The 14,146-nt window shown below is 51.3% G+C and overlaps 1 protein-coding gene across 1 annotated transcript in view; it reads right to left on the bottom strand.

Annotated features, from left to right (window-relative positions):
- Positions 1 to 356: 356 nt before the first annotated feature.
- LOC114707096 (E3 ubiquitin/ISG15 ligase TRIM25-like) overlaps positions 357 to 14,146 on the bottom strand; it is a 16,236-nt gene continuing 2,446 nt past the window's right edge. The window contains exons 2-9 of the mRNA XM_028889727.2: positions 8,619 to 8,678; positions 8,459 to 8,501; positions 7,471 to 8,135; positions 4,038 to 4,133; positions 3,661 to 3,894; positions 2,649 to 2,811; positions 2,397 to 2,459; positions 357 to 966 (exon numbers count right to left, since the gene is read on the bottom strand). Coding sequence (XP_028745560.2) covers positions 407 to 966; positions 2,397 to 2,459; positions 2,649 to 2,811; positions 3,661 to 3,894; positions 4,038 to 4,133; positions 7,471 to 8,135; positions 8,459 to 8,501; positions 8,619 to 8,678 — 1,884 coding nt within the window. The 3' untranslated portion in view covers positions 357 to 406. The remainder of the gene's footprint in view (positions 967 to 2,396; positions 2,460 to 2,648; positions 2,812 to 3,660; positions 3,895 to 4,037; positions 4,134 to 7,470; positions 8,136 to 8,458; positions 8,502 to 8,618; positions 8,679 to 14,146) is intronic.

Raw genomic sequence — 14,146 nt, 5'->3', positions numbered from 1 at the left:
CACTTCACAGAAGGGCCGCCTGGAGAGAGAAGCCGCTTGGCTCAAGTCTTGCCTAATCTGAGGCTTCACAGTCTTTGAAGACAGTGGGAAGCGACAAGTATGAGCCTGAGAAGCAGGGCCAAGGGTTGCGGAGGAAGTAGGGAGCATAAAGCAGGATTTTGGTTTCTGAAGGACATAGGCTATCCCCATCCCTGGGGCACCTCCAGTCTGGTTCAGGTCAACTTATCAGGACTTTCCAGGCAGGTGTCAGATGGCGTCCAGACAGGGCTGGGAAGCAGGTGGGCCACCCACTTTTATCCTGGGCGCAGGGGAGCACACCAGGGCCCACCACCCTCTCAGCACCCCTGCTCAGCCGGTACGTAGAGTCTAACTTTATTGGCAGCCAGCCTGGGCGGGCGGGCGCTGCCTATGCCTCGGGGTACTGCTTGAGTGTGAGCGAGGCCCCGCTGCTGACCATGACCGCGGGGTACAGGGGCTCCAGGAAGGAGGTGAGGAAGCGGTAGAGGAGGCTCACGCCGCCCGCCACGCCATAGAAGGACAGGCAGCCGGCGCCGAAGTCCAGCTCCACGCCGAGCGTGTGGTAGTAGCAGCCGTGCAGCACCGTCTGCGTGTTGTTGTGCCACACGGAGAACTTGAGCGAGTCCCACTCCAGACACCACGAGTAGGGGTTGCGGCCCAGCAGGTAGACGATGTTGCGACGTGAGCGACTGCCCAGCAGCGGAGGGCTGTGGCGGTAGGTGACACCCAGGCACATCCACGAGTTGGACACCTCGGCCTCCCAGTAGTGACAGCCCTCGGACAGGCCCGGGCAGCACAGCACCTGGGGCCACTGCTTGAAGCCCACTAAAGGGGTGTTGGTGGTCGAGGGCTCCAGCAGGATGCCCAAGTTCAACACCGAGTGCGTTTCCTTGAACAAGAACAGCTCCTCGTTGGCCGTGGCGGGGTCGAAGTTCAGGTTGCAGTAACCTGGGGTTGGGGACGGAGACACAAGGGAGCCAGGGTTATTGTTCCCAGGGCAGGGTGCTAGCAAGGGGCAGGTACAAAGGACTCATACCACTTCCAGCCCGCTTCCAGCCCAGGTTCCTAGAAGTGGCACCCTCTCTACCTACTGGTTTATTTATTTATTTTTTAAAACCAAGTTTTTTTTTTTTTTTTTTTTTTTTTAGATTTATTTATTTTTTTTTAAAGATTTATTTATTTATTATGTATACAGTGTTCTATTTGCATGTATCCCTGCAGGCCAGAAGAGGGAGCCAAATCTCATTGCAGATGGTTGTGAGCCACCATATGGGTGCTGGGAATTGAACTCAGGACCTCTGGAAGGACAACCAGTGTTCTTAACCTTTGAGCCATCTCTCCAGCCCCTAGATTTATTTATGTACACATTGTTCTGCCTGCAGGCCAGAAGAGGGCACTATATCTCATTACAGATGGTTGTGAGCCACCATGTGGTTGCTGGGAATTGAACTCAGGACCTCAGGAAGAACAGTCAGTGTTCTTAACATCTGAGCCATCTCTCCAGCCCGTACTGGTTTATTTTTATTTATTTTATTTTTGTGCTTCTGAGCCCAGCTTAGTCCAGGGTGACCTTGAACTTGATGCTGCTGCCCTGCCTCAGCCTCCCCAGTGCTAGATTACAGACATGAGCTGCCACACTACTCCTTAAAATAGCTCAGTTTATCGGGACAGCGAGGGCTGTGCAGGCCTTTAATGCCAGCTCTTGGGAGGCAGAGGCAGGTGAATCTCTGAGTTCGAGCCAGCCTGGTTTACATAGTGAGTTCCAGGACATCCAGGGCTACACAGAGAAACCCTGTCTCCAACCCCCCACCCAGCCAAAAGAAAGCCCAACTCAGGTGAGGCTGTACCAGACAGCCTGGAGGAGTAAGACCCTGGGCAACCCCCCCCCCCAAGATCCTAACATAATCACCTTTCTTATTTGTTCAGGAATGAGACTGGAGGAGGGTGAAGGGTTCCTGGCCGAGATGACCCACAGGTCAAAGATGTTCCCTATCTGACCCTCAATATCTCAGAAGCCTTGGGATTTGGTCCTAGGCCAGGGAAAGGGCTTATAGGGACATCAGACCTGGAGTTGGAGGAATAAATAAGGCCTACTCCAGTTGACTTGGCTAATCCCCCAGGGAAGTAGGCAGCCACCCCCATGAAGGCAGGAGTCATAACACACAAGGCCCAGAGAGCCACAGAAGAGCTGCCTTTGAGGTAGAAACAGACAGGGTCTCCCTCTCTTCCTATCAGGGCCTTGCGCCCAGGCTAAATCTGAGGTCCCCAGTCTGCAGTGAGAGGTCAGGGTGCTTCAGAAGCAGGTGGGGCAGGAAGGCACGGCCCCCAGGGGTCTCCTTTTCCCCTCCCCCAGCTTGGCCTCTGCTTTGAGAACTCACGCTGGAGTAGTGTTTTCCTGTCCACAGCTCGGGGCAGCACCTCGTAGCAGTTTATCTTGATGCCTGGGGGGATGGAGAAGCTTTGCTGAGGACCCCCTTACAGCCCAGCATCCTTCCTGAGAGGGACTTGGCCAATCCCAGAGCCCATGTGACCTGGGAGGGGTGCACACAGGCAGGCAGGGCTCCACAGTCACTGCCTCGTGGGAAGGTGCCACTCCCAAGCGACAAGATGCAGACTTCTCAGAGACTGACCCTTCAAGAGCAGCTGGTTGATGAAGCTACGACCTATGTCCATCAGCCGGGTGCGGAGCTGGGCCAGGGTCTCTGGCAGCTGAAGGAAGCTCTGTGTCTCCTCACAGTTGGCGCCGATCAAGGGTTCCATGCTGGCCGGGATGTGCTTGAGTCTGGGGAAGTCCTGTTATGCAGAAAGGGGTAGCTAGTACCTCTTTAGCCATGGCTCAGGCACCTGCCAGGGGCGCCTCCATGGGCAGGTGGAGGAGATGTTGCCCATTTTCAAATGTGAGCATCTGTCTCCTCCTAGTTGATTGGATAGGGTGTTGATGGTGGTCTGGCTGCTGGAGAAAACAGCTGGAGGGTTTCAGTTGAACCTTTAATTGCTCAGAAAGATCATTGCCAAGTTCATCCTGTTGTCCAGAGATGGACAAGGGAGGGATGACCTTTGACATCTGTCCAGGAGTATGAGGGCAATTTAAGGAAGGAGATCCATGTTAGGAGGTCCCAGACATAGGGCTTGGTCCCTGTGCATAGAGAAAGTCGCTGCCACTATCTGGTCAGCCACCCTGCCTGGCACTTCCCCATCCCTACATTCACCTCCCACCCCGACCTTGCAGTAACATCAGACCATGGCTAGGGAGGAAAATGAATTTCAATACATAGACTGGCTTGACCTCACTTCTGGCTGTGATTTTGGGGGAGATTATTTTACATACACGGAGTCCCAGGGCACTCCCCATCTTTTCCTGGGACTCAAAAGCAGGGAAGTGAAGGGAGAGCTGATCTCTGCAGGCAATATAGGAAAAGCAGCGGGCGTTGGTGAGAGCTCGGGATGATGACCTGGGGCTCTCCCAGTCAGAGAAGTGGGCGAGGCAATGCAGAATCACACCCTGATCACTTTGTCCCAGGTCTGGGCACATCCGTGTGTGTGTGTGTGTGTGTGTGTGTGTGTGTGTGTGTGTGTGTGTGTGTGTGCGCGCGCGCGCGCGCGCGCGCGCGTTAGAGGGAATAGGGGAACAGGGGGTCTTGCCTGTAGGAACTGCTCATCACTCCTGTTGGTGAGCAGGCTCTGGAGCCAGACGCTGTCCCCTTCTAACTTGAGGAGCCTGCTGTGGCTTTGCTGGATCGAGTTGCCCAGCTTTCTCAGGGCAGTCGCCTCCTCTTTCTCCACAAAATCCAAGACCTTTATCTGCAGCTGTTTAATCTCATGAAGGATCTCTGAGAAGCAGTTGTTCACCTCGTCTCGCACTGTCTGAATCAGTTTCTGGGGTGGGTGTGTAGGGGGACATCCCTGAATTCCAATCCTACACCCAACTCTCCTGGTCCCAAACCAAGGCAGGCATCCCCTCCTTCCCCATGATCCCCTGCAGTTTCTGGGAGGTCCCATGAGCTACCAGGATGCCTTACCGAGAGAAAGCTTACTCGTCCCTGGTGCTTCTGGCTGTCAGAGGCGATGATGAGCATCTGGTTTTCCACATTGGCCTGAATCTTCCGAACTTCCACCTGGAATGTGTGGTGGTCGGGCAGAAGCGAGTGAGGGGCAGAGGAAGAGCCAATCCAGGAAAAGATAATCCCCTTGTATTCACAGGCTTCCGTGAGCCTAAGACCAGGGCTGAGGGGCAGATGTCCTGTGATTTATGCTGGCTTTTGTGTAGTGCATTCCTGCTGAGCTCCTGGCCTGGCTCCGGAGACCAGCACCTAGCCCTAATCCTTCCTTTGTTTAAGCATACCTTTTGTTTCTCTTATCGCCCTATGTGAATCTTGTCTGAAAATCAAGAATCAGAGAGTCTCCCAAGGATACAAGGCCTATTTGAAACTTGGTTCAGGAAACTCCGAAAACTGTGGTACCTGAGAAATCAAGTCATTTGCACTTGGCATTTTGTCTCTGGGAGCTCCTTTTAGGTTGCTTTGAAAGTACGGAAATTAACTGGCTAAACTGTAAATAGAAAGAAATAAAAATGCCCTAGGCAAAAGGATAGTGCTTCAGTCCTTCAAGGCTGGACCCCCCTGCAGCCATGATAGGCTAGATTCATTCTTAAGATGCCTCTGAGTCTTCTTTCCACGGATCCGGATCCGCGTGACACACAGCGACATCTTTGTTCTTTCACTGCCCCAGAATCTGCTTCCTCATTCATAGGAATCAGTTTCTTTGCTCCTAAAAGTGACGGCCACAGGACTTCAGGACGCAGGAAGGGGCTGGGGAGGGTTCAATGGCTTGAACTAGGTAGGAAGTGGTGAAACCACACTCCTGGGTGCCAGGGCCATGCTGCTTAGTTCCATACGCCCACGGGTACTTGTATTAGAATAGGAAGAACAGTGCTTGGGCAAGTTCCTATAGGAAGATGGTGCTGGCCAGCCTGCAAGTCCAGGCAGGGCTTCCTTCTTTCCAGAGGCTCACAGGGAAACCGCGGTCAGTTGAACTAAATTATGTGTTTAGTGATGCCATTGTTTCTGTTTTTCTGATGTAAGTTCCTGTTCTTACCAGACTGATGATGGTTGATTATGTGAGGACAACTGGGCTACTGGAGACCCTGCCTCGAGAGGAAGGGGCTGGTAGGAACAGAAGGAAGAGGAGAGGAAGTTACCTTACGCTGCAGTGTGTGTGTGTGTATACACATGTGTTTGTGTGTGAGTCTACCTGTGTGCACAGGTGCATGTATATGTGGAAACCAGGTATTTCCCTCAATCACTTGCTGCTGTATTTTCTTTCTTTAAAAAAAAAAAAAAAAAAAAAAAAAAAAAAAAAAGCTGTGAGACAGAGCCAGGCAGAGGAGCTCTGTGAGTTCGAGGCCAGCCTGGTCCACAGAGTGAGTTCCAGGACAGCCAAGGCTACACAGAGAAACCCTGACTTGAAAAACCAATAAATATATACATTGTATGTGTATGGGTGTTGCTGGGAGCTGAACCCAGGTGCTCGGCAAGGACAGTGTTCTTAGGTGCTGCGTCATCTCTCCAGCCCCTCCCCCCTCTTTTTCTGTAGCAGGGTCTCTCACTGAGCCTAGAGGTCATTGATTCAGCTAAACTAGCCAGCCGACAAGCCTCTGCTTCTCCGTGCACCACCATGCCTGGCTGTTTGTACATGGGGGCTGAACTCAGGTTCTCTTCTCGTGCCTATAACAACAAGCACTTTACTTACTGAGCCAGTTCCCCAGTCTGGTTTTTATTTGGGTGTGGCAGAGCTTATTTTATGTGGCCCGTAAAAGTTCAGGCTGACCTTGAACTTGGGGTCCTTTTGCCTAAGCCATTTAAGGGCTAGTGCTTCAGGTATGCCCGTGTTTGTTTCATTTGATTATCATTTTTTATGTGTATGGGTGTTTTTACCTAGATGTAATGTCTGTGCACCCTGTGTGTGCCTGCTGGCTGTGGAAATGTAAGCCACCATGTAGGTACTGGGAACAGAACCCAGGTCTTTTAACCGCTGAAATGGGGTCCCACTATGTAGACCTAGTTGGCTTGAAACTAGCTACGTAGACCAGGCTAACCTTAAACTCAAAGCCCTCTTCCTGTTTCAGCCTCCGGAGTGTTGGAAACAGATTACAGGGGTGTATGCATTGTGATTAAATCTTGATAATGTTGAAATAAATTTTTTTTAATGTTTGTTTTTACTTTTATAATAACCTGTTAGAAGGCTCATTTCTCAGAAGCTGTGCCAGCTGCTAGAGCATTCGCCTCCTTCTCTTGAGACTGCAGCGAACACAAGCGCATAGGGACCTAGGAGTGTTGCTTAAGGAAGCGGTCACAGGGTCCCCTCTAGTGAACCAGACATGGTGAAGGGGTAGGGAAGACTGCGGGAAGAGTTAGGAAGGAATTGACGTTTCTTCCGAGGTGTCATTTTTTAAACATTTTATCTGTCATTTTATGCGTATGGATGTTTTTCCTGCATGCACATCTAAGAGGCCTCTGGTCCCCCTGGCACTGGAGTTACAGCTGTGAGCCGCCATGTGGGTGCTGGGAATCAAACCCAGGTCCTCTAGAAGAGCAACCTGTGCTCTTAGCTGCTGAGCCGTCTCTCCAGCCACCCCTTCTATGGCTTCTTGAGAGAAGCAAGCTACAGGGGTTCCTGGATACATCTTTAATGGAGACTGCTGCAAGCAACCTTTCCTACCCCGTCGCTGTCTGTTCACATGTTCTGACATGCAGTTCTGCACTTTCCTTGTTAACCTAACCTCCTTCCTATACGGCAACACGGCTCGTCATGCTAGCAGCTGCCTAACTTAGAAAACGATTACTGTGGGGTATGTGTGCATGCCAAGGCTCACATATGGATGTCGGGGCTCATCTTTTTTCACTCTTTTTTTTTTTTTTGAGACAGGGTTTCTCTCCGTAGCCCTGACTGACCTGGAACTCTCTCTGTAGACCAGGATGGCCTCAAACTCAGAAGTCTGCCTGCCTCTGCCTCTCAAGTGCTAGGATTCAAGGTGTGCACTACCACCACCACACCACCAGACTTTTTTTGAAGACATAGTCTCACTATGTAGCTCTCTGGCTGTCCCGAAATTCACTATGTAGACCAGGCTGGCCTCTACTTCCCAAATGGTGGCATTAAAGGCATGCATCATCACAACCAGCTCTCCTTGCACTTAAATGCAGGTTCTGAGGATGGAACTTAGGTCATCAGGGTAGAAAGCACCTTTACCCTCTGACCCATTTCACAGGACCTGCCTATCTGCCTTTTGAGACGGGTTCTCCTGTCGCTTATGTTGCCTGGGCCCTCGAACGCCTGCCATCGAATCTCAAGCAGTTGGTGCTGTTAAGTCTGGGTCGAGCTGAGATTCCTTCCTCCAGGGAAATGTGCCAGCCTCGGAGAACCCGGAGCACCCTCCTGCTCACCCCTCCTCACCTCCTTGCGGGCCCGTTCGTCCTCCAGCGGGGTGGTGTCATGGTTCTTGTGCTCCTCCAGCAGGCAGGTTCCGCATACGCAGCTGCCCTCCGTGCGGCAGTACAGCTGCCGAAGCTTGCGGTGCTTGCGGCACAAGCGGTTCTTGAGGTCCCACACGGGCTCCAGCAGCTGGTGGTCCTGGAACAGCCGGTCCTCAAAGTGGCTGCGCAGGTGTTTCTCGCACAAGGAAGCCATACATTGCAGGCATGACTTGACTGACCTCAGCTTTTGTGGGGAGCAGAAGTCACAGGGCACATCTGTGGGGCCAGCCAGGTTCCACAAGGGCCCTGAGGTCTGGCCCTTGGCCTGGGTGAAGCAAGCCACCATCTCCCCGAGGATGACGTTCTTGCAGAGGCGGGGCCTAGTGGGAAAGGCCTCTCTGCACTGGGGGCAATAGTATGTCTCCCCGATGGCAGCCTGGTGGTCCCAGAAACTCTGGAGGCAAGTCATGCAGAAGTTATGGCCACAGGCGGTGGTGACGGGGTTTCGGAACACCTCCAGGCAAATGGGACAGAGGACTTGTTCTTCCAACATGCATTGACTGCTGTTGCTCATCAGGAGCTGCATTTGAGAAGCTCTGGAGGATTGGGAAGGGAGCTGCAAGGGGACTTGGTCCTGCCCTGATCCTGAGAAGACAGAGAAAAATCCAGGCATAGCGGGGGCGGGAACAGGGCATGTCCCTTTGCACCGGGGGCATGTTCTTTGCACCGGGGGCCTGCTCCTTTTCACAACATTTTTTCTCTCAGAAGCGGCTGCCTGACCATGGGGTGCCAGGGCTGTGTCATCAGCCAGTCTCCACGGGGATGGACATGAGACTCCTATTTCCTGGTCTCAGCCTCAGTTAGGGATAAGCCAGAGAAATGGCAGAAGGAAGGACAGGGTGACACCGGGAAGGGGCCACTTCCTTGGCACTCAGGAGGGGAGGTCAGAATCAGAAACTTGAACTCACGTGAGACTTTCGGCATGTCAGCGAGAGTCCGATAGTTGCTGTCCTGTGCCAAGAAGGAAAGACCCACAGATACTCAGGTACCAAGACCTGGCCTGACTCACTCACTCACCTCACTCACCAGCTGCTGAGAGTGTCCCCCACCTGTCACCTCGTGTCCTACCTGGGGACTGATGATTGCCACCTTCTCACTTTCCCCTGTGGCCGCTGTTTCATGGTTTTTCTATCCAGATGCCCTTTCTTTGAGGATAGCCCAGGTTTTGCTGATGTCACAATTCAGGTGCAGCCAGCCCCTACATCCTGCCTGTGATGTCATCAGGGCACAGGTGTGCCACAGGGCAGGCTGCAGCACTGTGCAGTGCTGATGCATTTTGCTTCCCCGTGGATGGATTCTCAGCTCTGGAGTCTCCGTCTCTTGTGGCAGAGTAGCTACCGGCAGCTAGGACTACTTGCGGCTGATGTAGTATCTGCTCATGTTTCTGACCAAAGAGGGAAAATGGCCAGTGAGCAGCAGGAGGGTCTTGGGAGCTTGTTTCTTCTCTCTGGAGTGTGATTCTTGTGTTAGCATTCCGAACTTCCCCTTGGGGACCCGCCCAGCATCCTGATGTCTTCTTACATAAAGCCCCAATTAAGAGGAAAAAAAACTCTCCTCCTCCTCCTTCCTATCTCTCTCTCTCCCTCTCTTCATCTCTGCAAGGTGCATACCTCCATGCTCTCTCTCTCTCTCCTCCCTTTTCCCCTCCCCTTCTCCCTTTCCCCTTTAATAATAAAACTTTCCATGTGGATGCCATGCCTGCATGGTGTGAGTAACTTTCCACCATGCCCTCTTGGCCACTGCTCACATGGTGTGTTTCCTTGGCTCAAACCCTCCAAGGCCTTTGGAGCACTGTTTCACAACAGTGAGTGGAAAGGACAAGGCCTCTTTTTGCTCTGACATGCAATCCAATCATTATTTGGTATTCTTCCTTCTCCTCTCCTCTTCTTCAAAGATTTATTTGTTTTTATATGTATGAGTGTTTTGTCTGCATATGTGTATGTGCACCATATGCATGCAGTTCCTGAGGAGGCCAGAAAAGGGCGTCAGATCCCCCAGAACTGGAGTTATAAATGATTATGAGTCACTGTGTGAGTGTTGGGAACTGGGCCCAGGTCCTTTGCAGCAGCAGCTAATGCTCTTAACCTTTGAGCTGTCTGTCTCTCCAGCATCTGCCTTTCCTCCTCTTCCTCTTCTCCATGCTGGTGATCACACCCAGGGCCTTACACATGCCAGGCAAATGCTGTACCGTGGAGTGACACCCCCAGCCTAGCCCCGAGTTATCTCCATGGGCAGTTCTGCTTTCACCTTGTTTCCATCCTGGGAAGGAGAAATAGGGGATTCACAAGCTGAAGGGAGCTGCCATCACCCTGGTTTACTCATCTCTTGAGTCTTATTTCCTGTCTTTCTGAACCCCACAGGAAAAAAGCCTCTAAGAAGTTTCAGTCTGAGCCGGGCGGTGGTGGCTCACGCCTTTAATCCCAGCACTCGGGAGGCAGAGGCAGGCAGATCTCTGTGAGTTCGAGGCCAGCCTGGGCTACCAAGTGAGTCCCAGGAAAGGCACAAAGCTACACAGAGGAAACCCTGTCTCGAAAAACCAAAAAAAAAAAAAAAAAAAAAAAAGAAGTTTCGGTCTGTCTATCTGCCTCAGAACACCAGCCTGACTCCTCTTGTTGTGCAGAAGAGGGGGGACAGAAGCCGGCTTCTCCTCATTGTGGGGGTTCAGAGGAAGCATTTCAGCATCTCCTCCTAATTACGGTGCTCACTGCAAGTTCTTTGTAGAAATCTTACGCAAGACCAATGGAGTTCTTTTTCTTTGGGGTGCTGGGCATCAAGCCCAGGGCCTGGTATGTATTAGACCCCAACTTTTCACACGATAGGCCTTGAAAAGTTTCTGGACTCCCACTGACCAAAGATGCAGCATGCATTCAGGACCTGCGGCAGCGCTCAGCTGCCTTGCCTTACGCAACTTCCCTGAGGTCTGCACACCCACCACGTGCTGTTTGCTGGATACCTGTCATCGCCCCACAGAACCACAAACACTGTCTCACACACCTCGGCTCCGACTGGGTACTGTTGTAGGTCGTGAACTGCAGTGTTTTGACTGTACATATGACGTTGTTTTGCTCTTATGGAAACAACATGGTTTAATTACAAAAACACAAAGTTTTACTACTGCATTCCTCAGCATGTGTCAAATCAGGATTCCATTAGAGCGTGGTGTTGAGGTTTGAAATGGTGATCCTGTGCATGCTGGGTAAGCCCCCATCAGCTGGGGTAGCTCTTCAGAACTCTTTTAGCTTCTATTTTGTGTAAGGGTAAAGTTGCCCAGACTGGCCTTGAACTCGTGGCATATCTAAAGATATCGTTAGTTCCCTATCCTTCTGCTCTAGACTCCCAAGTAGATGACACTCGGGGTATGCTAGTCTTGGGCCCAGCTCCTCACCCCCGACCCTGAGTATGTTTCACGGTGTTACCTGGCAGGATCATCATCCTGCCTTGGTTTCCAGTGTCTGGCACTCCAGGCATGGACAGATATGGCTGCCTTAGGGTTTTTGTTTTATTTTCCAAAGGGATTAAAAATAGAAGATTGCATTTGTTTTTATGCATAGAAACATTGTGCCTGCCTGTCTTTCTGTGCACCACGTTCCTGTAGAGGCCAGAAGAGGACATGAGATTCCCTGTAACTGGAATTCCAGATGGTTGTGAGGCACTATGTGCGTGGTGGAAATCAAACACAGGACCAGTAGAAGAGCAGTCAGTGCTCTTACGTCTGAGCCATCTCTCCAGACCCCAGTATAGATTTTCTCTTTCCTTCCTTCCTTCCTTCCTTCCTTCCTTCCTTCCTTCCTTCCTTCCTTCCTTCCTTCCTTCCTTCCTTCCTCCCTCCCTCCCTCCCTCCCTCCCTCCCTCCCTCCCTCCCTCCCTCTTTATTTAGTATACAGTGTTCTACCTGCATGTATGCCTGCAGGCCAGAAGAGGGCACCAGATCTCATTACAGATGGTTGTGAGCCACCACGTGGATGCTGGGAATTGAACCCAGAACCTTTGGAAGAGCAGCCAGTGCTCTTAACTGCTGAGCCATTTCTCCAGCTCCCAATAATAGATTTTCAAAAAGCAAAAGCAACAAACAAAAAAACCCAAATCAGGGGCTGGAGAGATGGCTCGGCACTTAAGAGGACCTGGCTGGGCTCTCTGTAACCTCACATCTGGATATAACTACAGTTCCAAAGGATCTGATTTCTGTCTTCCTTGGGCACCAGGCATACACAGGGTGCACAGACACAGAGGCAGGCAAAACACCCATGCACATGAAATTATGGATATATCAGTTGCTAAAAAAAAAAAAAAAAAAAAATTCTGGGGCTGGAGAGATGGCTCAGTGATTAAAGGCACTGGCTGTTCTTCCAGACGGCCGTCCTGAATTCAATTCTCAGCAACCACATGGTGGCTCACAACCATCTGTAATGAGATCTGGTGCCCTCTTCTGGCCTGCAGGGATACATGCAGGCAGAACATGGTATACATAATAAATAAATCTTAAAAAAAAAAATAATAATTAAAATTAAAAAGACAATGACCAGAGGCCATGGGAACTGGAATTCCTGAGGCACCTTGGTTCAATTAGAGATTGGTAGAGCCCTAAGCTGTCTGGAGAATGGCCCTGGCCAGATGTTAATGAAAAATAAACACAGCTGAGGCAGTTGTCCAATCACCCCGAATGTATAGGGAAAGCTGTGTCCAAGACTGAGATGCAATCATGAGATCACATATCACATACATGGAGATGCACGGTAAATGGGGAGAATCATAGCTGTTATTGCACAAGAAGTTTACAACAAGAGACAGCCAGTTCACTCAAAAGGCAGGAATTCCATCCTTGTGTGATGGTTTCCTCTAACAGAACTCTTGGTTCTGATAGGTTGGCCTTCTGAACTCTAGTTGTCACCTACTGTATACTCTCATGGACTTTCGCTACCAGCAGCTCTCAATCCCAAGCCTCCCTCCAGCCCCGCAGAGGCCTCGTCTGCTTCTGTCTCACCCTGCTTCAGCTATGCTCTCAACCCTGTGCAGAGGGCTTTCACCAGCGGCCCCCTCCCTGCACCCCTGGGAACTAAGGGGAGTTTTGCGAGCCCTTCTGTCAGAATTAGCAGACACTACCAGAAACCTGGGCTCAGAACGGGGTGTGCCTCTTTGAGTTTTCTTCTCCTGGATCGAGGCCTTTCTTTGCTACTCCGAGTGCTTGAGTACACAGCTTCCCCCATTCCTGCACCCTCCCGCCTGCCCCGCACCCCCAAACACACACTAGTTTCAGAATGAACGCTGGTCAGAATATCTGGCCCTTGATTATCAGTACCTCAGTATTTACTATCCCCTCACTGGCCGGCTTCCTCTATCCCACCATTGCTTGTTCAAATGCCACACTGAGAGCTTCACAGAAGCGAGGCTCTGCGTGAAAGCAGATGGCTTTGTCCCTCCCGCTGGGAACCGGACGTGTGCCCAGCAGAGTGTCTTTGGATCTGCCTGCCATCACTTAGTCTACGGTTTGTTTTCCATTCCCCACCACTTCGCAGACACCCACTGCCACTTCCTCTCTGTCTCACCTTTTACAGGTTTCTGTCCTCTTAGAGTTCCGTCCTAGGGAAGTTCACCCACACTGCCAAGGCATCTCCTCTGATGGTGCCCGTCTGTGTGACCGGGCTGGTGCAGGGCTGAGGATGTCAAACCCTCCCGACTTGAGAAGCTGAGAGTGAAAACTGCAGCCAGATCCAGAGCACCTGACAGGCGCCATATCACTGTGCAGAGAAATGTGAATCACATCCATTGTACGCCCGCCCTTTACTAACAGATTCTACAATGTTCACCTCTGTGTTTGGCTGTGTGACTAAACAAGTACCCTCTCCCTCTCTTCCCTCCTCCCTGCTGGATGCAACTCAGAAGGCCCAGAAGGAACGAGCTAGACCTGCCACAGGTGGATGCTGTGTTTGAGGGTGGCACAGCCCAAGAGGACTCACCCTTTTCAACAGAGCCACCATATATCACGGCTGTGGTGAATGCTAAGAGAGAAATAAAGGTAGCAGCTGAAAAGCAACCCAAACAATGGTTAGGAAAGCGCTACTTGGGGGCTGGTGAGGCGGCACAGAGGTTAAAGGCCCTTGCAGCCAAGCCAGAGTTTGATTCCCGGAACCCTCCATCTGTGGTGGAAGGAGAGTGTTGATTCCTGTAGGGTCCTGTGACCTCCCCTGGGTACTGTGGTGTGAGTGATTCCCCTATAAATAACACTTTCCAAACAAACAAGTAGCAAGCTATACTCAGCCTTACTATGTGCAATCTGAGAGTCCCCAACATTAAGATTTTTTAAAGTTAGTGGCATGGGCCATGTAGCTCAGGCTGACCTCAAATCTGCTGTGTAGGGGAGCTTGATCTCCTAATCTTCCTGCCTCTCTTTCCTAAGGGCAGGGATTACAGGCACGTGCCATCATGTCTGGCTAGAGCTGTTAAGGGACGAGAGTTATATCATGAGGACCTGTGAGATGGATGATGAGTACAGGTGTAGTATGCAGACCTGATGATCTTAATGCATTGCTGGATCCCACAGACGGTAGTCAAGAAAGAGCTCATGTACATGTACTGCACACCCATAAAATACAGTGTCA

Source organism: Peromyscus leucopus, chromosome 8b (genome assembly GCF_004664715.2).
Source record: "Peromyscus leucopus breed LL Stock chromosome 8b, UCI_PerLeu_2.1, whole genome shotgun sequence".
Taxonomy (NCBI): domain Eukaryota; kingdom Metazoa; phylum Chordata; class Mammalia; order Rodentia; family Cricetidae; genus Peromyscus; species Peromyscus leucopus.
This window is presented reverse-complemented; position numbering and strand designations above follow the sequence as displayed.